Consider the following 22,983-nt stretch of genomic DNA (forward strand, 5'->3'; position numbering starts at 1 on the left):
ACCTATATACAGTTCGCATCAGTTTCCCTTGCACTCCTAGCTCACAATGCTCCGTGTCAAACAGCAGATGCTTGCGAGCCTAAAATACCCCGGGCCGATATTCCCCGGAGCGCGGTGTGGCATCCTGCAGTATCCGGACCTCCGTAATGAGACTTTGAGTTGCGGTACAGCCCGATGTCCCCTGCGAGCCCGGAGCTCAGCCCGTGACACACTGCGGCTCAGATAGATTTATCACAGCTCAGGGAGCGTGCACACACACACACACACACACTCTACGAAAGGTCCGAACCAGCGAGCAAGTCGGTTCTGAGGTGCGCTGACGCAGCACGGCCATCCTGCCCAGGGAGAAACACTTCACCACACTCCACCGGAGAGTCCTAGGAGAGGAAAAGAGAAAGAGAAAGAGGCAGAGAAACAGAGCACCGCTACTCCATCTTGTCAGCGAACCAGAAGCAGATCAATCAAAGTCAGAGGCGGCGGTGTGCAAGGTCAAACCCAGCTCCAGTAAATGAAAGCTCGATTAGACTTAAGCGCTGCTGTCTGCCACACGACAGCGATGAGTAATTAATTAACGACGCCGAGGAAAGAGATTCATAGAGAAAGTTGCCGGTTTAAAGTGGAACTTTTATTATAATGCAGTATTGGGCACATGTTCTGAGTTTCCAAAACCCTTGATTAGGTTTAAAACTCTTTCTAGACTATATTATATTATAATCATATACATTTCTTTTTCTTTAAAAAAAAACAAAAAACAAAAAAAAACATCATTTTCAATGTCGTCATGCAGTGGAGTTTATTACAATCTCTGTAGGTTTTCGGTTTAGAACCCAAACAATAACCCTGTGGTCCATCCTGGAAACAGGTACTTGTGTCAAAGTTAGTCTTTTTTCTTAAAATGAGGTGGAAGACATGTCCATGTTTGAAATGGTCACTGGGTAAAAAGAAAAATACTCCTTTAGGGTGTTACCAATTATTTATTAATTTTTTTAAGATTACTGTGCTAACCTGATCATTCAGTTGCATGGATGTGCATGGAGTTTGCATGTTCTCCCCGTGCTTGGTGGGTTTCCTCCGGGTTCTCCGGTTTCCTCCCACAGTCCCAAGACATGCTGATTAGGCTAATTGGTGTTTCCAAATTGCCCGTAGTGTGTGAGTGTGTGTGCTCTGCATCGTATTGGATGTGGTACCCCACCGCGTAGTCTCCTGGGATACGCTCCAGGCTTCCACCCTCTACAGGTAAATGGCACTGTACAGTATAGTGTATAATGAGCAAATAGAATGAGTGAAGGTACTAGCCTGTGATAAGTTAGTGAGTCGGAGCGAGCAGCACGGACTAGAGAGGACGTTATAGCGCTTTTTCACTGAACAGCTCATTGACCGCGGAAAAATGATCCAAGATCCCATGATTAACATTGTCTTCATTTCTACTGCCGCTTTGGGATTCGGTTATCCTTCTCATCCAGGTACTTCGAGAGCCGAGATAAAAATAAATGTACTTGTGTCTCTGGATACATCGTTTTTTTCCCCCCTCCTTTTTAAACCAACTTGATGCACTGAACGTCCTGTTCACTCTGCTGGCTCACTACATGCAGTAGGGTACGACTGAACGAGCGCCCTGATTCAGGCACAGAAACACATCAGGTTTTTATTGCATTTTTAAAAATAAGCTGATGGACTCAACACTCCAATATGAGTTTCAAAGTTCTGGCACCCCTGATCACGGTTGGACGCATTCACTGTGTCTCATGCTAAGCGGTTTATGTTAACGTTTTATAGATCACATGAGAGCACAAAATAACATCTAACTAGTTTTTTTTTCATTATGATTATTATTTTAAGTGGTATTTTACTTATTGTGCCTATGACTAGTTACCACCGTCTTTAAAAAGCCTTTGTTATTTACACATAGTGTTACGTTTTGGAAAATTACTGTCGTGCTACGCAGTTCGGCTGAAAAGCGCTATGATCCACTCTGTGAGTGAGTCATATGTGAATGTTTTAAAATATCAACGCCCACAAAATGTCTTATATTATAAAATTACATGAATATCATTTACCCATCACAGAATTCTATGGGGTTTTTTTGTTTTGTTTGCATGTTTTCTATTAGCATCCAACCAACTGTGATGTTTCCCTCAGGACCTCGTGTGACAAGAAGATAAGAAAACAAGATCTGGACAAAAAAACAAAACAAAAGCGATTCTCAAAAATGATTTCTAACAAGCGCTAATATCTTACATTGTTATAATTCTATTTAGCAACTCTAATCTGAAGTCTGAAGTGACTGACGTGCTCGCCGTGGTCTCGCACGGACATGACCTGTGAACCTTGGAGATTTTCTTGACTTGCTCACAAACACACACACACACACATGCACATATACAATATATGCACACCCAAGTGCATGTCTGCACATACAGACTCACAGCTATATGCATTTACACGCACACACACGCACACACACGCACACGATTTCATCATCCATATTGTATAGTCTCTCGAAAAAAGAAAAAAAAAACTCTGCAATGTTCCGTAAAGAGTTCAAGAGTTCAGTTAATGGAAGTCTCCGCCTACATCCTGCGCCACTGTATATTTATATAGATTTATGTTCTTCTTCGTATAAATAGATTTGCTCCATCATTCTGTCTTTTCGTTTTGAATATGGTACTGTATATCCAATTCAACCATCCATCCATCTGTCCGTATCCATCCACTGCGTGCTAAATTCCCATTCTGGGTGATATCCAGTGTATTTGGGCTACTTTTCCCAGAATAGAAACCAGCGTTAAAGAGTCTTAGGTCTCCTGGAGCCGAGGGGGGCAGCCGTGTTCTCGCTATCGCGTGACCTAAAAAGAAAAAGAGAAAATAATGAGCACGATACGTGAGAGGGTTTTTTTTTTTTTTTTGAGATTTTTATTTTTCTGAAATGGAAGTTGTTCGCAGTTCTGGGTCGAGGGATAAACGATGTCTCTCTCTCTCTCTCTCTTTCTTTCTCTCGCACAGTAATAAGTGTGGAGAGTGTGGTGAGGAGCCCGAGGCGGAAGAACCGGGACATTAGAGCACGATTACAGGACCTGCTGCATTTAAATTAGGAAAGAAAGGACTCGAGGAGAAGACAAAGTGCATTTCTATGTGTGTGTGTGTGTACTCTTTTACAGTTTTATATATATATATATATATATATATATATATATATATAGAGAGAGAGAGAGAGAGAGAGAGAGAGGGAGAATATATTATTGTACTGTAAAGTCTTGAGCCCCCCTCATTTGTTCAATATATGAAAAAATTTATTCGTCCATAGTGCAAGACTTTCTTGTATTTTTAATACAATGTAGTCTTGAGGAATGGTTCTCCAGTCTTCCTAAAGGACTTTTTTTGGCCTTCATTTTCAGTCCAGGCCCTGTATCTGAGCAGTTTTAGGCCCCACAGTGACCTATGAATCATTCCAGCATTAAAAAGGCATCTAACTTATGGCATGAACCAGTGAGAAACAGATGATCAGATGATGCAGATGATCAGGCCAGTGATTAGTATACTGGTAATGCTGAATACTCCCTGTTTCAGTGTGGGTCAGCGGTAGCTCAGTGGTTAAGGCATTGGACTACGGTTCGGAAGATCCCAGGTTCAAACCCCACAACCACCAAGTTGCCACCGTTGGGCCCTTGAGCAAGGCCCTTAACCCTCAACTGCTCAGATGTGTAGTGAGATAAAAATGTAAGTCGCTCTGCATAAGAGCGTCTGCCAAATGCCTAAATGTAATGTGTTTGTAACAGACGGGAGGGGAAATGAGGTCGCTGCATAAACAAAAATTTTTTTAAATTGTATCTTTAGGCGTTTTTGTAGCTTGTGACAGTAAAACATTTGCTCCTCTTTCTTTCATTCAATCTACGTTAGAGGTGTCAAACAGGATCCAGAAAGAATCACGTGTGTGCAGGCTTTCATTCCAACCAAGCAGAAGCTACACATAAATGACTATTGAAAGCCAAGAACGACTAATTAATAAAAGAGTGGCTTCTGCTTGGTTGGAATGAAAGCCTGCACCCACATGGCTCCTTCTGGATCCTGTTCGACACCCCTGATCCACATTCGACACCCCTGATCCACATCATTTAATTTATTTCATTTAAATAAAATATACACCTCATCCTAATTTTGATTATTTTTTTTTTATCCAGCCCCTCAGTCCCCTCCTGTCCATCAAGGTATAATTAAACTTACATGCACACTGCCATTATTTACACCACAGCGTGTCTGAATTCTTCATTCTGATTAGTCAGAAGAGTTTCCTAACAGCAGCTCTGACAGATGGCTTATATTAATGCATCTGGTCTCCAAGTTATTGTTACTATAGTCACAGCACATACAGAGAGACAGACTTGTATGTTCCATAACTGCTCCATATAAAGTGAGTCTTCAGTATCACTTCTTTGTACGAGTTTAACATTTCTTAAATACGTTTACGATTTGAGATCTCTCAGTATCAAGCTTTTTTGTATGATAATACACAATGCAGTTTCTATAGTTGCGCTTTATTTTAGTTAAGGTTTATAGTTCATAAAACATACAGTAGTTGTTTATGTAACACTTATGGAAGGAGTCTCCTCTTTTAGCTCTTTTAGGCCAGAGGAGCTCACATTAATCTTCAGTTCACAGTTTATTTATAACATGAGAAGCTGTGAAATGATTTTTTCTTTTTTGTCTTATTAATGTCAAGAAGAAAAAAAGACAGAAACTGGTGATGGAACGAGTATTTATAACTTTTAAAAAGTAAATGAGAACATGAGCTTGTTTTGCAAACATTAAATGTAATGATTTAATGATAAAACATACAATTTGCTGTTTTTATTATTATATGGTATAAGATGAATAAAACTCTTCATAATGCTTTAAACTGCATCATCACACCACACAAGTATTTCATTAATCTTTCACAAGCCACCTGACTCCCCAAAACAGTGAGAGTGGACTGATAAACACACACACACACACACACACTCATTTAAATGAACACCACCTAGCAATTTAGGACACCAACCAACACAATGGTTTTGGTTTTTTTTGCACAAGTTTTTATGGCTGCTATAAGTACTTTTTTCTTTGCTGCTACTACAACATAAAATCTTATGGACAATTTATAACCAATTTAGCTACCAATTACTGTAGCACTACCTCAAATCAGCTTTGTGTACCAGTCGGCATTATATTGTCACAGTGTACTGCATTGCGTCATATTTTTTTACTATTTGCACAAGTGCACTCATTGATGTCTTTTAGTTTTCTGTATAGTTTTTAACTAGTTTTATAAATTAATTTATAGTAATAATTTGTTATATATAGCTCCTTGGTCCTGGTCCTGTTTCGTTTCACTGAGTACCGGACTGTATATAGTTGCAATGACACTTGATCTGACCTCTAATAAATTCATTAGCAATATACTTATTATATAATTGATGCCACAGATTAGCTAAGATAATATAAAATGAATAAGATAAGAAAACCCACCAACATAATACCATATATATAAGCATAAAGGTGGCGCGTAGTAACATCTGGCTAACATCTGGTAACATCTACACTGAAGCCTTGTTCCACAGAGATCAGACACACATTTAAAGCTCGGTGAAGCAGCGAAGCAAGAATCTCCCCCTCATTCACGCCTCGCCACATATAACTGGCTTGTTACACATCAGGAGGCGGGAAAAATAACTCTCAGCCTGGTACAGCCAATCAGAAGGCAGATGTCTGGGGTCATAAATTCAATCGGACGCCTGTAAACCCGCCATCCGTCGGCCTCGCCGATTTAATTAGGCCTCTTGATTTGAAAGGCTCGGCGGAACCTGTAGCTGTAACACATTCTAATGACTGTGACAGATGTTGCGCCGTTATTCCGTCTCTCCGAGCAATTACTCTCACGTCGTCTGTGTGCTCTCCACAACTGTTTTTCTTTTTGTATGTCACCTGTGAGGAAAACAGCACCTGTGCTGAGCTGCTGCCGTCGTCCCCGAGCACAAACCGCCTTTCGCAGGTCGCCAGATTTCAAAGGCTCGAAACGGGACCCTCGGCTCGCGGCAATCTGTCCGCACGCGCCGCGTTTCGAGAATGCGAGCTGAGCGTCTGTTTGTTTTGACATGTGTGGAAATTTCTTGCTTTATTTCCCTTTTGTTTTTGACGCCACCTGAAGCTTTGTTTCCTGTTGTCTCTATTTTGTGATGACCTCCGAAAACTGTGAAATCGAGTACGTTTTATCTCTCAGGCCTCTAGCACTGCTTTTCACTGCTTTTATTTGCATAAACCTTTCAACATGATTGCTTCATTATTCCATCACCCATTTTTGCTCATTAGGTATCAACACTTATTAAGTTATCACTTACGAGTTATCCAAAGATTTTTTCAGAAATGTCCCGCACTAACACCATCTGCATCTGGCTCTTGTAGCCAAGTTAATCACACCATGTATCGTTACCTTGGTGGTTTTGACTTTGTTGCCCGTGCTGCAGGACCATCCCGTGAGGTCGGGCAGAACCTTACACTCCTCTCCATCCAGACACGGGTGCATCTGACACCACCATTTCTGCAGGACGATGGACGCTGAGGGAGGACAAAGAAAGAGTCAGACACGCAAATAAAGACAGGCAGAGGGAGAAGGAAAAAAAATTATGAAAATGTATTCTGACTGGAAATCATCCTAAAACCTACATACAGTTCAAGTCATTGAACTGTATGCATACACTTATGTCGGAGTCATTAGAAACAAAAATGTAACCACTCCACAGATTACATGTTAACAAACTATAGTTTGGCCAAGTCATTTAGGACATAGATGTAATAAAAATGTAACTGATTATATAAATGTAATGACCATTGTTATATCTTGGGGGAAAAAGGACGAGGATTGCATCCCGAAGAACATCCTCCGAATTGTGAAGAATGGGGGTGGCAGCATCATGTCTTTCAAATGGACACTTACCACGAGCATACTTGCAAGGTTGTGACAAAATTGAGGTCAAGATGGTTTAGTGGCCCTGACCTCAATCCAACTAAAAAAGTGTGTGTGAGCAAGGAGGCCTACAAACCTGACTCAATTACACCAGTTCAATCATGAGGAATGGGCTAAAATTCCAAAAATTTAAGGCAATATTACCAAATGGTATCTAAGTGTGTGTAAACTACTGACCCACTGGGAATGAAATGAAAGAAATAAAAGCTGAAATAAATCTTTCTCTGTAGTATTATACTTTTCATTTTATTTCATATTTTTAAAGTAAAGTAGTGATCCTGACCTAAGACCTTTAGGTTTAGGATACGGTAACTAAGATTAAACGTCAGGAATTGTGAAAAACTTTCAAATGTACGGTATTTGTATGTAAACTTCTGACATCAACTGTAAATTCAATCGTATGCTCCTTGAATATTTCCACATGCACACAAAAATATATACTGCATTAAAGTTAAAACAAGTTTATCTCAATCGGAACAAGTTTGCACTCATGTGTGATAAATCACAGACCTTCTTCTATGAGGACACTTTTACATGTAAATTTAGATGTATAAAGAGAGCGGGACGGGGTTTTTAGGCTCACGCTTGTTAAGAACAAACAAATGTTCTTTGTCCTTTGCTTTGGGAAAGGACAACTCCTTGTGACATTTTCAAGTAAGTAACCTCATGTATCATCCCTATGGAATGAACTTTATGGGAAGCATTTATTTATGATAACAGCAAAGAAGTAAAAAAAAAAAAACACCATGTATGTTCATATATTTACTTGGAAAAAAGATCTCAGGCCTGTCCAGCTCAAACAGACGAGTAGAGGGGACACAGTGGTAAGGGTTTAGTTTAATGGACTGAAACAAATACTGGCTCAAAAGCTTGATTCTATGCTTATTGACGCATTTTGGATGTGTTTGGGATCACTGTGGTGCAGGAAGATCCAACCACAATCCAGCTGTAACCTCTTGGCAGAAGTAGACGTGTTTTATTTTAAAGAAGGAATGCATGACGACATGTTTCCTTGATTAAACAAACCATTAAGGTTGTTAGCAGAGCTGTGTGAGAGTAAATCGATCTTTTCTTCTTGGTCAGTTTTCGATTCAGAATCGATTCAGACGTTTTCAATTATTTAGGTCAACTTTGAACAAGCATTAAATGCTCTAAAATGGATGAATTCCTTAAAAACATACCACATAGCTTTTGCAGAAAAATACAAACTGCTTAAATCTTCTGAAGATACTCGTATTGTTGCAAGAATATCACTTCAATTCATTTTTGTGTTTATGGGGGCTTGGGGCAATACCACCACCTACTGGTCTGGAGTGTGGAGCAGATAATTATCAGGTAAAGAAATCTTATCTTTTTCGTACGCACGTGCAACGCAAGTCACACATTATGTACGTATTTATTAAGTTCTTCTCGATACTTTAAAAATATTACTGCATAAGACAAAGCAGACAGTAACCTTCCTTCGATCAAATCGAATAGAAAAATCGCAACGATTAAAAATCGAATCGATGATCTAGCTATGATTTGATGGAATGGTTCCTTTAAGAGCGATCAGGCGACTTCAAATTTTGCTTGTTGGAGATTTGTTTTAATTGGCCATAAAATTTGAATATCAGCCAAGATAAAGAAAAGTGGGGGAAAAAAGCTCTTTAAAAGGTAAACGGTTTTGCTGCTACAATTTAATTTCTGGAAAGTGAAAAGCTTAATAATACTGATATATATTCATTCATCGCTGTTTATTCAGACGGTCACGATCTACCCGAATACACCAGGTTTTTATTATGAGCAAACGAGCCTGTTTTTATTTCCATAATCCAATATACACTGAGTGAGTAAAGCATCTGGACAGCTGTTCTGCCTCTGTGTTTTAGAGGTGAATCACTAAAACGTCCTCACATCCTGTCTAATGTGTCTCACCTGCCGCACATTTCACAACGTATGCTAATTTTTCGAATATGTTCCGACACGAGACAACAACAAATAGTTTAGCAATGTCACCTGCTTTCTTTCACACACACACACACACACACGATGATGATCAAGACCCTGACACTTTCTTTTTTATTTAATGGAGTGCACATGCTAACGAAGCTTAAACTAGCTAACAGTTACATTTCATAATTTAAAAAATCACTACCTCTTTCATTAGAAAGCTAGCTAAAATTATGCTAGCTGTTATGTTATTGAAACACGAGCTAAAGGTACTAGCATGCTAGCAAACTTTAAACAGCAACTATATACTGTGAATAAAACCACTAGCCAGGTTTTTTTAGCCACAAACTTATGTCGTAATTTATTTCCTCTGTGTGTGAGTGTGTGTGTGTATGTGTGTGTGTGTGTGTACTGATGCAATAGCTGTTAAGTGGCTCTAGAGATCAATGACTGTAATTATCCTTAATTTAATGTGTGCATGCATGTGTATAAGTGTGTTAATGGGAGAGTGTGTGAGAGAAGAAGAAGAGGAAGGAAGGAGAACAGGAGAGTAGAAAAAGAGGGGAAGAAGAAGAAGAAAGAGGAGGAGAAGATAGAGAGAAGGGTGAGACGAGAGGAGACGAAAAATGAGTGGAATGAATAGAAGAGATGAGGAGTAAAAGAAAAAAAAAGAGAAGAGCAGAAAGAGTATAGGAGGAGAGGTGAGAAAAGGAGAAAAAAGAACAGAATGGGAGGAGAAGAGGAGAGAAGAAAAGAGATGAGTTGTAGAAAAGAAGAGAAGGGGAAAGGGGGAGAAGGGGAAAAAGGGGAAAAAGGAAAGAGAAGAGAAAGGGGAAAAAAAGGAAAAGAAGACAGATGACGAAAAAGAAGAACAGCAGAGATAAGAGGAGAGCAAAGAATCCAAAAACGAAGAAATACAGATAAGGAAGGAGGAAAAACAAAAAAAGAGAGAAGGCAAATAAAAAGAAAGAGAAAGGTACTAAAAATAAGAGAAAACAGAAGAAAATAGAATATGGGAGGAATGGAGGATCGGAGGAACAGAAGAAGAAGACATTCAAAGAGAAGAATCTTTTCACTCATCTTCTCTCACTGTCACTGTTTTTTCATTCCTTACATCCCTCTCTCTGTATATGTGTGTGTGTGTGTGTGTGTGTGTGTGTGTGTGTGTGTGTGTGTGTCCAGCCAGCTCATGAGGCTGCTTATAATTAGATCGTCGCTCATTAAGCTCCCTGTGTGCTGCTGTAATCCCGACGGACGGATGGATGGATGGATGGATGGATGGATGGATGGATGGAGCGAGGAAAGAAGAAGAGCTCAGCTCTCCAGGTGAGAGGTGGAAAAGCAGAGTGTCATAAAGAATGAAACAATGTTTTTGTTTCTTTTGCGTTTCCATTCATGGCTGTATTGTGTCTGACATCATGTGGCGGCCGGAGAAACTGCAAGTCAGATTTTGGACGGTAAAAAAGAAAAGAAAAGGGAAAAAAAACGATAATAAAAGATAACCACTAGAAAAGAAAGCAGAGATAACTAGTGAGAGTGAGAGAGTTGGGACTCAGACAGGAAGTGGAGCGTCTTCCACATCGATCTGCTAATCATCACGTTTCGATGTGACATCGTACTCGGACGAGTGAGAAGTGAAACGCGGTCGGCGATAATTGCCGGTTAATTAAGTGGCACTAATTTTCACATACTGTAATTCTCACTTATTAGCGAGTTTAAAAATATTTTGCTGCAGGAATGCTGTAATCGGTAAAGATTTACAATCTGCAGCCTGAAATCGTTCCGTCTGTGTGCGAAAGGAAGAAACGCCGACAGATTCACTGGGCAAACATTTTCACTTATTTTCAAGCATCTGATCTCTAATTAACAGGTTTATACAAGTGCTGTTTTTTGGGGGGAGGGAGGGGTTATGTGTCTAAATCTCTAATTAAAGTGTGATGTGGATTTAAAGGTCCCGGTATTTATCTATTTATTTAAGAGGTTAACACAAGTCAAACAAAGTTTGTGTGTGTGTGTGTTTGTGTGTGTGTGTTAGTAATTATCACATTGTGGGGACACCATGCTGTTTACACACCAACGTCATGGGGACAAGAAACCTTATGGGGACCAAAACCCTGGTCCCCACAGGGGTGAGAATATAAACATGTTAGGGAGTCTTTAAATAGGTTGCTGACGAAGTTTTAGCTTAGTCCCTATAACGAGCGTTTTTTAATATCTGTGTGTGTGAACGATTTGCTCTGTGTCTCCCCCTTTAGTCTGGAACGGAGATTTTTTGGGCGGGGCTACTCACACAGTTTAGTATGCAAAAGTATGCAAATCATGGTACTGCCTACTTACGTGACTGCCCACTAGAATTGTGGGTAATTGTGGGTAATGTGCACATGCGCAGTAGCTTTACTGGCATTAGAGGTTTAAGTAGTGTTAAATCGAAGAGGTAAGACTATATGTATTTAATTTTGTTTAATTAGGCATAAGCATTGTTAATTGCATATAATTTAATAGTTTAGAATTTTTATAGAATATGTTCAAATAAACAGATTATGTAGATATGCAAAAAGTTTATGGCCAAAAATTTTTAGATAACAATTAAATTATTAGCAAAATCTATACAGTAATAACAAACAGAAAAAAATAAAACGTATATTTTTAATGTAATTTATGTACTTAATAATAATCCATAAATTTGCGGAGTGTGGTTATGCTTTTTAAAAATCTTAAAACGGTGAATGAAGTGCCTGAGGCCGAGAATACTAGATTGTAGTTTTTTTTACTGCGCTATTGGTCCGTACACGCTACACAGGAAGAGAAAAAGAACTACAATACCCATCTCCATTGCTTATCCTGCTAAAAGGTGGAAGCCAAAGGCTATCGGTCTAATGAGCGCTGAGACGAGGAAATGCACCTAAATACCACAACAGGTATGTTTTTTTTAATATATATATCTATGGGCAACATGTTACGCTTGTAATAGTTTTTTTGTGTTTTAGGGATTTTATAACTAACTGAAATGTAAACGCGGCTGCTATGCCAGCCTGTGACGTTGCTTGTAATAGGAACGATGCGTCATCGCGGCCGCCATCTTGTGTCGGGGGAAGCTGCGTCCACTCTGCATTAGTTAACACTGGCAGAGAACTAACAACCATTAAAATCACCTTTATTTGGTTAATTTTCAACCGATTTTCAAGCCGTTTGGTTTATTATAAATGTCAGACATATATTTATGATGGGACATAGATTAATTAATTATTTTACTTATTTGATATAAGTAAAATAATTAATTAATCTATGTTCTATCATAAATATGTGATATATCATATACAATACAATACTTAGACACACCTACATAACTAATTTGTTCTACAATGCACAAAACAATTACAAGGATGCTGATAGTGATATGAAAAAAAAACATGAATAATATAAAATATAAATAGATAAATAAATAATAAAGGCAAAATTTAAATTAATAAAGGCATGAGTTAAACAAAGGGGGAAAAAAACAATTCTGGACTTCCTGACCAACAGACCTGAGAATGTTAGGATGGGGAACCCAACATCTGCATCTAGGCAGAAATTAAATCATCATAAATCGTCCAAATCTCAAATGATTTCTTTTAGTTTTTTGGTTTGTTCCAGCTTACAGACATGTATTTATGATCGAGTCTAGAGAAAATTGAAGCTTTTGATATTAATCTACTTCAAAACTAGGTGTAAGTTTATTATTCTTCCACTTCAGTGAACTTAAAATTAACTATTGTTACTGACCTTAGCCTAGTCTACTGCACACAACATGACTACAATGGTGTGATATCCATACTTAAAAATACATGGTAATTAAAACATTTGAATTGTACTGGTTTATTTTGTACATCAGCAAGCCTGTAATACAATGACCCAGTTATGTATGTTTGTTATGTAACACAAAAACAAACACTACAACAAACAAAACAACACTACCTTACACAGTTAACTTTGGCGCTTCCTTCAGATCCCCGACCCAAGATGGCGGCGATGTTGACGTATGCTTAGAGGCCCAAGGCGACATCTAGTCAGTATATATATATGACAACCTGTCTAGCAAACTAGAAAGTCCAAAAAGTTATTAAAACTAAGTCAGGGTATTCAGTTGGCTGACGGGTGTATTTTATAACCTCTGAAATCGTGGACAGGTAATTATTAAGGTCATAATTAAGGTAATTATTAATTTCTTTCTTACTTTTTTTTTTTTTTAATCGAGGCCACAATTAGGAGGATTCCTAAGGCTCGTTTAGGTCTCTTTTGGGCCGATAGGTTATGGAAAAATGTACAATTATTTTACTTTCTTCTAAAGTCACAAGTCATTTGACAGCGCAGAATAATTTTGCAGATTAAAATTGCACTAACTTGCATTAGGGAAACATACAAGACGCAGGACATATTAATATAAATTAAAATTTTATATTATATATTCAGACCTGAACATCACTAGGCACAAAAAATCATATAACTTTACTGTGTTTACATTTTCTGTAGAGTTAAAAATGCCACGAAGGATCAGTCCCCGTGCTGATGCTGTGCATTATGCAACTACAAAGAGTGATAAGACATCAAAGCTTGATGTGAAATACATCAGTCCAGAGAAAGGTGAGCTCAATCAGTTTCTGTTCATTATGATGGATTACAATCTGACTAATTTTATATTTGTCCAGAGTTTTCTTGACTTGCACAGACATATTTTTGTATAGAAATTGTTATTGAACACAGATTGGAGGGCAGTGAGTATTAGAATGATGCTATTGTGGATTTAGAATGCATTATTATTATTATTATTATTATTATTATTATATTTTTTATTTTTTATTTGTTTCACAGAACAACAGTTACAATTTAATTTGTATAAACATATAATTGTGATAAAAAAAAAAATATATATATATATATATATATATATATATATACACACACACACACACACACAAGTGAAACTCAACAAAATTGGGACTAACCCCCTCCAGCCCTCTTACTCAAAATGGTCTATGTCTTGAAAAAAAAAATAAGAAAAGTGAGTAGATTAAGAAAGTAAAATAAATAATAAAGTAAATGAAATACACAAATAAAGTCCGCACGAGCATGGTATTTGTTATACCAAATGAAATTGCTACATGCGGCTGTTTAGAAAAAAAGATAGAAAGCGATAAACAGAAATACAAACATTGTCAGCAGAGGGTGGGTTTATCCTGCCCTAAGTCGTCGAGTCATTGATATAAGAAAGAAAGAGCTGCCAGTTAGTATAGAATTTCTCTATACAATTTGGCCCTCGTCAAACTCGCTCAAATCCTTACGCTTGCCCATTTTTCTTCCTTCTAACACATCAACTTTGAGGAATAAATGTTCAGTGCTCAGAATGTTAGAATGTTATGCCTGGTTGGTGTATAAGCACAGACATAAACTTATCATTATTAATGTTAGGGGCATAAACACAGGCCACAATGACTGGTATGTAAAAATGCTTAACTGATACAACAATATAGCACTGCTGACCATAAGAGATTAGTTTCTCTGGAACAACTGAAGCTTTTTAGATATCAGTATGGCAGTTCCCTTAGCCCTTGAATTAAAGGGTCACGACCGAAAGTTATGCCATCCTTTTGGTGACCTACCCCAGCGAAGCACCCACTCCTCATTCCTTAGTGGTGGAATCTAACGATAATGCCTTGTGGGGTTTTCCTCGACTGGGCTTTGGCACTGGTACCCATTGCGCTCCCAGCGGCCTAGGGAAGGTTCGACCATGTCTTGGAGGAATTGGGAAACATATTTCAAAGGTGAACTGTCTTCGCCTCCATCAGGTAAGCCCACTATCCTTAGATCCTGTCGCCTGGATCGATTTCCGAGGTCTTCCACTTTGATAGCAGCGCATTGTTAGTTTTCTCGAGTTGCTGGAATCTCGTAGTCAGCTCGGTTATTTCTTCTCGGTGGCAAGTTCGGTCTCCATGGTTGTTGTCTGCCGACTGTGCAAATCTAATAAGGAGCTGAGAACACCCAACTTCGTATGTATAGGCAGCTCTCAGCTCTGCCAGTAAACTTTCTTTGTGTTTGTGCAACTCTTGCGCAAAATGAGTCATAACATCCACCATTGCGGTCCCCGAGGCTGGTTGAGATGAAGTGGCTACCCCTTACCCTTGCCGCAGCTTTCTCGACATGTTATACTAGTTAGGATAGGACCAAACTAGTTTCAGAACTTTGCTTGTACGAACAAGAGGAGGTAAACTGGTAAATTGTGCACAATATTACATGAAAGGTGCGGGGGCAGCTTAAATATACGTCTGTTCTCTACATCACCAAACTGAATTTAATGCCTAATTGGTTTAATACAATGTATTCTTTTGTTTTTTTGACAGGCCGTGGTGTCTTTGCACTAGCATCATTTTCTAGAGGCGATTTTGTGGCTGAGTACAGAGGAGAAATGATTGATTTCAATGAATCTCAAAGAAGAAGAAGAATCTACCATGATAAATGTGCTGTGTTTATGTTTGACTTTAAATGGAAAGGAAAAACATGGTGGTAAGATTATTTACTTCATATCTGCACATCATCTAAATTACACAGAATTAAATGATTAAAATATAATTATAAATATTATTAGTAAATTGTTCAATGAATGGTATGTTTTATTTCTGAAAATAACCTTAAATCCCTAGTAAACCTTACATAACACTAATAAAGCATAAGTTAATTTTAACAATCTTTTTAAATGATAAATTATAGTTATATATTACTTTTACATCTGTCCAGTTAAACATTTACACCTGACAGTTAGATCTGAATATTCTGTCATGCTTTGCCTTTTTTCGGTGTGTGTTAAGCATTGATGCTGCAAAAGAAGATGGATCTTTTGGTAGGCTGGTTAATGATGACGACAAACATCCAAATTGCAATATGAAGAAGATTGAAGTGGATGGAAAACCCCATCTTTGCCTGTTTGCTGTAACAGACATCAAAGAAGGAGATGAAATTACTTACGATTATGGAGGAACAGACTGGCCTTGGCGTACAAAGGTATGCAAGGTATCTGACTCTGTTCAGCTTTGTTGTTTATTGTCCAATTTAGTTATTTAAACTGCTAACAGATGTAAGACTTTATGAATATGTTTAGTAATATTTTAATTCCTGAACATTGTCACTTATCAGGCAGTTCATTTTAGTTATACACAATTTTGAGAAAACATTTATACATTTATTGTACTAAAAATTGCAGGTAATAGTAACTCCTGGGATGAGTTTAAGCTTTTTTACTGCTATAAATAAATGTTAAATACATTAGAGCACTTTACTTTACCACCTGATGAGCACATCATAGAGCACTAACTGTAAGTTATATACATCTCCAGTGTGCATGACAGTGAACATAGAGTAGATAGACAGTACATTAGTGATATTTGAAGTGTCAGAACTCTGCCTTTTTTATAATATCATCTTGTTTAAGAGTTTCTATACGGAGTCCCCACAAAGTAGGTTTTAGTCGTGTATGTGTGTGAGAGAGAGTTTGTGAAAGGTGAACATAGATTTTTATTTAGAACAGTGTCCCCACAATTCGCCTAAACCTAATCTGTGTTAAAGGTCCCCAGAAGGTATGTATTTATTGAGATGTGTTTAAGCTAATTTTTTTGTTGCTATAACTAAATGTTAAATACAAAACTTTGTGTTATTGAGCACATCATATTTACTTCATAACCTTCTAGAATTTGCTGTATCTAACCCTGCAATCATGCACTTCATTCCTATAGTGAAGTAACATATTTTTGTTGCAATTAACTGCAGTTTTTATTTTCTGTTTGCTTAGTCTGCTTTTTAGATTGGATAATTTTTTTTTTTGCATGTCCCAAAAAAATGCAGGTTATGAAGGACACTACTGAGCACAATGTGCATGAGAAGCAGCAGCATGCTTTGCAGTCTACAACAGGGCTTGATGAAAACACTGCCATGGATTCATCTGTAACTGAGCAGGTAAACCTCTTCAATCCCAGTAGCACTGTATATTAGAGCACTGTCTTTACTTTATCTACTTTACCACCTGATGAGCATATCATAGAGCACTAACTGTAAGTTATATACATCTCCAGTGTGCATGACAGTGAACATAGAGTAGACAGACATTACATTAGTGATATTTGAAGTGTCAGAACTCTGCCTTTTTTATAATATCATCTTGTTTAAGAGTTTCTATACGGAGTCCCCACAAAGTAGGTTTTAGTCATGTATGTGTGTGAGAGAGATTTTAATTTAGAACAGTGTCCCCACAATTCGCCTAAACCTAATCTGTGTTAAAGGTCCCCAGAAGGTCTGTATTTATTGAGATGTGTTTAAGCTAATTTTTTTGTTGCTATAACTAAATGTTAAATACAAAACTTTGTGTTATTGAGCACATCATATTTACTTTATAACCTTCTAGAATTTGCTGTATCTAACCCTGCAATCATGCACTTCATTCCTATAGTGAAGTAACATATTTTTGTTGCAATTAACTGCAGTTTTTATTTTCTGTTTGCTTAGTCTGCTTTTTAGATTGGATTAATTTTTTTTTGCATGTCCCAAAAAAATGCAGGTTATGAAGGACACTACTGAGCACAATGTGCATGAGAAGCAGCAGCATGCTTTGCAGTCTGCAACTGGGCGAGATGAAAACACTGCCATGGAATTATCTGTAACTGAGCAGGTAAACCTCTTCAATCCCAGTAGCACTGTATATTAGAGCACTGTCTTCACTTTATCTACTTTACCACCTGATGAGCATATCATAGAGCACTAACTGTAAGTTATATAACTTGTTGCTATAACTAAATGTTAAATACAAAACTTTGTGGGTGTGCCTAACTAAATCTCATTTGTTCCAAGGTTTTGCAATATGCACACTAAAATTCTAATCTATATTTCAGTGTCTGTTTAAAGAAATGTATTTTAGTTTAACTGTGTTTGTTATTACAATTTATACAACATTGTAACACAGTAAATTGTATTTTTTGTGTGGGTGTAGTGTTACAGCATTACTGAATGTATCTCTTTTCTTAGTATTGTGTGCTTTCTGTGATCATTTGTTTCAGCAGTCTTTATCAGAAGACTCTGAACAAGATATGCGCATACCAAGGTTACGGAGGACCAAAAGTATCATTGTAAGTTTTTTATGGTTAACATTTATATTACCTATAGAATGTTCCTACGGCTTGTTTTATAAGTTTCCACAGCATATCAGAACATTATAAATCTAAGACATTTTAAATTCTAAAACATGTTTTACCTGCTAACAAATTGTAAATACAATTGTATTGAGACAAAAGTATTGGGATACACCTTTTAAGTGTAGGTGTTTCAGTTAGACCCATTGCCACAGGTGTATAAATTTAGTTACCTAGCCATGCAGTCATCTTCATTTATACACATTTGTAAAACAGAATGGGTCTCAAACTTCATGACTTCAAGCATGGTCCTGTGATAGGGTACCACCTTTCATTTCATCCCTGCTGGATATTCCACGGTCAACTGTAAGTACTGGTTTTGGCAAATGGAAGTGTTTAGAGTCAACAGCAACTCAGCCATGAGGCGGAAAACCAGCAGCCGTGTGCATATCATCCAACACCTTTGAGATAGACTGGAACAGAGATTGTGAGCCAGCCCCTTTTGTCCAACGTCAGAGCCTGACCTCATAAATGTTTTACAGAATGAACGGGCACAAATTCTGACAGAAACGCTCCAGCATCCTGTGGAAAGCCCTCCAAGACAAATGAAAGCTGTTATAGCTGCAAAGTGGGGTCAACTCCATATTAAGGTTTATGGATTTGAATTCAATGTCATTAAAGTTGCTGCTGGTGTAATGGTCAAGTGTCCCGATACTTTTGTCTATATGGTGTATAGAGAAATTAATAGTGGCACAGAGATTGTCAGTACAGCACTATGCAGGGTCATTTAAAAAGTATTTTTGAGATTGTTAGTCTTTAGTGGAACATGTATTGAAAGTATTTTACAATTAATTAAACTGTTATTGATTTTTAGATGAAAGATTCAATTCCTGAGGCTTCAGACGAGCTCTTTGATAGTACTTCAGACAGTGGAGAGGAATATGTCCCAGACTCCAAAGATGAAAATGAAGAGAGTAGTTCAGGGAGTAGTTCATCCATTATACCATATCCAGTGCATCAGTCAGACCCAGCTTCTGTACAAGCCACCAGTTCTGTCCCCGATAGCACCACCCATGGAGAAAGTATTATAGAAAAGAACAGTCAGGAGACCATGGAGCTAAGTGAAAATTCTGAAGACAGTTCAGACAGTGATGCACCAAGCAGCAGTTGTCAGAAATCAGCACAAGTAATAGTCAGCTCTGTTAAAAAAAAAAGTGATGGTGCTAGATTATATAACAAGAAGCACTACTGCCTATTTTGTCTCAAATCTTTCTGCAAAATGGCAAGACATTTGGAATATGTGCATTCAGCTGAAAAACCAGTAGCTAGTGCATGCAATTTTCCAAAGGGTTCTAAACAAAGAAAAATGCTTTTGGATGATTTGCGCCACAGAGGCAACTTTGTACATAATGCAGCTGTGATAAAGTCAGGCAAAGGGGAGCTAGTTCCAATCAGACAACCCTCCAAAAAAACAAAAGGCAGTGACTTTATGCATTGTGCATATTGCCAAGGGCTGTTTGACCGGAGAGCTCTCTGGAGGCATATGAAAAGCTGTAAATTAGGCCCTACACATTTCATTCCAAAGCCTGGAAAAAACCATGTCCAAGCCCTCTGTACATATATGCAACCTGTACCTTCGGACATAAGCAAATCACTATGGAAGACAATAAGCCATATGAATCCAGATGAAATAACAGCCGCTGTAAAAAAAGACATCTGCATTATTCAGTTGGGCGAACACTTGCTTAACAAAGGTGGATCATCTGCTAAGAATGAGGCATATGTCCGACAGAAGTTGCGAGAACTAGGAAAGTTACTGATCAGTGGCAGCAAAGTTGCATCTTTGAAAAAGATGGAAGATTTCATAGATCCACACAACTATATGAAGACGGTTCAAGCTGTCAGACATGTATGTGGATATGATGAAAAAACCAATATGTACAGAACACCTTCTCTTGCAAAAAAACTTGGAATAAGTCTAATGAAGATTAGTAAGCTTACAAAGGCAAAAGCTTTGATGAACAAAGATCTTGACTTGGCACAGAAAGTCACTGACTTTCAAGACGTGCATAAAGAAAGATGGTGTGATTTGATCTCTGCAACAGCTGCACGAAATTTGGAAGAAAAGAAGTGGAATGCACCTACACTGTTGCCTTTTACAAAAGATGTACAGAAGCTTCATGCCTTTCTCAACAAAACACAAGATGAATACTTTCAACAGTTATCTTTAGAGCCTTCAACAAAATGCTGGTCTGAACTTGCCAAGACCATTCTGACTCAAATCATCCTGTTCAACCGTCGCAGAGAGGGTGAGGTATCTAACATGCCTTTATCTGCATTTTTGACCAGGGACACCACTAAACCACATGCTGATATAGATTGGGCACTGTCTGAGGTTGAGAAAAAACTATGCCGGCACTTCTCAAGAATTGTCATCAGAGGAAAAAGGGGACGTCCAGTTCCCATTCTGTTGACACCCAAAATGATGGCTGCTTTGGAGTTGATTGTAAAGAGTAGGGAGGCTTGTGGAGTGTTAAAAGAAAATGTTTATCTTTTTGCCCGGCCAACTGCAGTGTCCCATTACAGAGGCTCGGACTGTATCCGCTACTTTGCCAAGCATTGCGGTGCGGATTTTCCAAGTGCACTTACATCCACAAAATTACGGAAGCAAGCAGCGACACTTTCGACAGTTCTAAACTTGAGAGACACAGACTTGGATCAATTAGCAAACTTTCTCGGACACGATATTCGAATTCATCGGGAATACTATCGCCTTCCTGAAAAGACTTTACAGCTTGCAAAAGTCAGCAAAGTCCTTATGGCTCTAGAACAAGGAAGAGTTGGCCAATTTAAGGGCAAGAATTTGGATGAGATCACTATTGACCCAAATGGTATATAAACTACATTTCATTTATTTTATTATTGTTAATTATCTCAGCTACTGGTCTTGGTGTACATTTGGATATTTCTTTAATATAAACCACACTAAGCATAAATAGCCTATGGTGTAAGAACTGACATTATGCATATTTATCATATTTCTTTATTGCAGAGGAGATGGAGTTAAATAATGAAGTGATGAGCGAGGAGGGTGAAAACTGTGAAGAACACGAAGGTATAATTTTTTTCCAAATTGATAATAAGCATAATGTTATTACACATAAAATGTTGGAGAAAAAAAATTGTAACAAGTAAAAATGACAGTTATGGCTTAATTTTGTCTGCAGATACACAGGCAAATGTGTGTGCACCACCATTAGACACTGAAGTTGTGACCACAGTGAATATGAAGCATTCTCTTGAAAGGTCTTCTGCTAAAGGTGATCATACTATATTAATAAATTTGCTTAGCTACAATGCCTATAAAAATATTCACCCTTTTATTGCCTTTAGAAATGAAATCATGGTCAATACAATTTGGCTTTTTGACAACAATTTGCAAAAAAGAAAAGTCTTAAATATCAAAGTGAAAAGAGATTTTTGGCCAGCTCTAGGCAGGTTTATACAAGTGCTATACTCCTTTCTTAATGATGGTTTTAACTGAACTGAGTTAGAAATCTTTTTGTGGCAGTCTCATGCTTATGACTTATACTTCTCAATTATCTTTTCTCTGAGTTGGTTGAAGTGTTCTTTTGTCTTGCAATTATATCACAGACGAACCAGACACGTGTTTTTATACTACAATCACATCAGGTGTACTCAAGTGATCTCCATTTCACAAATTGTGACAATGCTGGAATTAAGTAGCTGGACCTCTGTTGAATTACGTCAGTCACTTAAAAGGGGGTGAATATTTATGCAAACGCTTATTTCATACTATATATTTTTAATAAATTGATATTATTTTGCCTTTTAGACTTGCAAATTGTTGTCAAAAAGCCTAATTGTATTGACCATGATTTAACTTCTAAAAAGCAATAAAAGGGTGAAAAATCTAAGGGGGTGAATAGTTTTTATAGGCATTGTAAATATTCACCAATCCATCCATTCTGGTGCAGGCAGGGTACACCAAGACCAGGTCACCATTCTATCACAGGTCTATCACAGGCCTATTACAAACAAACAACCACTCAAATTCACACCTATGGCCAATTCAGAGTAGGCAGTTCACTATATCTACAGGTCTTTGGACTGTGAAAGAAACCGGATTTTTTAGATGTAGTTAAACATAGTATTTGCATATTAAACCATATTAGTATTTGCATATTAAACCAGAATCATATATATATATATATATATATATATATATATAAAATCCCATATACAGAGTTCAATAAATCTAATAAGAGCCATTTATTTGCAGTAGAGATGTAACAGAAAACCGTAATATATACACAGTACAGGCCAAAAGGGTGGCTATTTTAAAGAAACTAGAATATAAAATATGTTTTCAGTTATTTCACCTTTTTTTTTGTTCACTTCACATGTATTCATTCATAGTTTTGATGCCTTCAGAGAGAATATACCAATGTAAGTTGTCATGAAAATAAAGAAAACACCTTGAATGAGAAGGTGTGTCCAAACTTTTGGCCTGTACTGTATGAATATATACATATATATGTATATATATATATATATCTTCTTTGTCTTTCGGCTGTTCCCTTTCAGGGGTCGCCACAGCGAATCATTTGCCTCCATCTAACCCTATCCTCTGCATCCTCTTCTCTCACACCAACTAACTTCATGTCCTCTCTCACTGCATCCATAAATCTCCTCTTTGGTCTTCCTCTAGACCTCCTGCCTGGCAGTTCCAACCTCAGCATCCTTCTACCGATATATTCACAATCTCTTCTCTGAACATGTCCAAACCACCTCAATCTGGCCTCTCTGACTTTATCTCCAAAACATCTAACGTGGGTTGTCCCTCTGATAAACTCATTCTTAATCCTATCCATCCTTGTC

General features: G+C 37.7%; 2 protein-coding genes across 3 annotated transcripts in view; one reads left to right on the forward strand and one right to left on the reverse strand.

Annotated features, from left to right (window-relative positions):
- Positions 1-2,538: 2,538 nt before the first annotated feature.
- Positions 2,539-22,983, reverse strand: part of tafa4b (TAFA chemokine like family member 4b) — a 64,530-nt gene continuing 44,085 nt past the window's right edge. The window contains exons 5-6 of the mRNA XM_053483513.1: positions 6,467-6,591; positions 2,539-2,846 (exon numbers count right to left, since the gene is read on the reverse strand). Of these exons, the coding sequence (XP_053339488.1) occupies positions 2,835-2,846; positions 6,467-6,591 (137 nt within the window). The 3' untranslated portion in view covers positions 2,539-2,834. The remainder of the gene's footprint in view (positions 2,847-6,466; positions 6,592-22,983) is intronic.
- On the forward strand, positions 11,159-21,349 carry LOC128510959 (histone-lysine N-methyltransferase set-1-like). 2 transcript variants are annotated; one of them, XM_053483511.1, is made up of 9 exons: positions 11,159-11,850; positions 13,445-13,555; positions 15,310-15,472; positions 15,775-15,967; positions 16,805-16,915; positions 17,514-17,624; positions 18,010-18,078; positions 21,134-21,196; positions 21,309-21,349. In XM_053483511.1, exons 1-8 carry the CDS (start codon positions 11,829-11,831, stop codon positions 21,146-21,148), a joined length of 795 nt encoding a protein of 264 aa, XP_053339486.1. In that variant the 5' UTR covers positions 11,159-11,828; the 3' UTR covers positions 21,149-21,196; positions 21,309-21,349. The 2 variants fall into 2 exon arrangements, with proteins under 2 accessions (XP_053339486.1, XP_053339487.1); XM_053483512.1 differs by having other exon boundaries at positions 18,013-18,078.

Source organism: Clarias gariepinus, chromosome 23 (genome assembly GCF_024256425.1).
Source record: "Clarias gariepinus isolate MV-2021 ecotype Netherlands chromosome 23, CGAR_prim_01v2, whole genome shotgun sequence".
NCBI classification, from domain to species: Eukaryota; Metazoa; Chordata; class Actinopteri; order Siluriformes; family Clariidae; genus Clarias; species Clarias gariepinus.

Coding starts and splice junctions, on each gene's coding strand:
- LOC128510959 (XM_053483511.1), top strand. CDS start 11,829: ATGCACCTAAATACCACAACAG. Junction 15,968..16,804: donor ACTGGCCTTGGCGTACAAAG/GTATGCAAGGTA, acceptor AAAAAAATGCAG/GTTATGAAGGACACTACTGA. Junction 17,625..18,009: donor AATTATCTGTAACTGAGCAG/GTAAACCTCTTC, acceptor CATTTGTTTCAG/CAGTCTTTATCAGAAGACTC.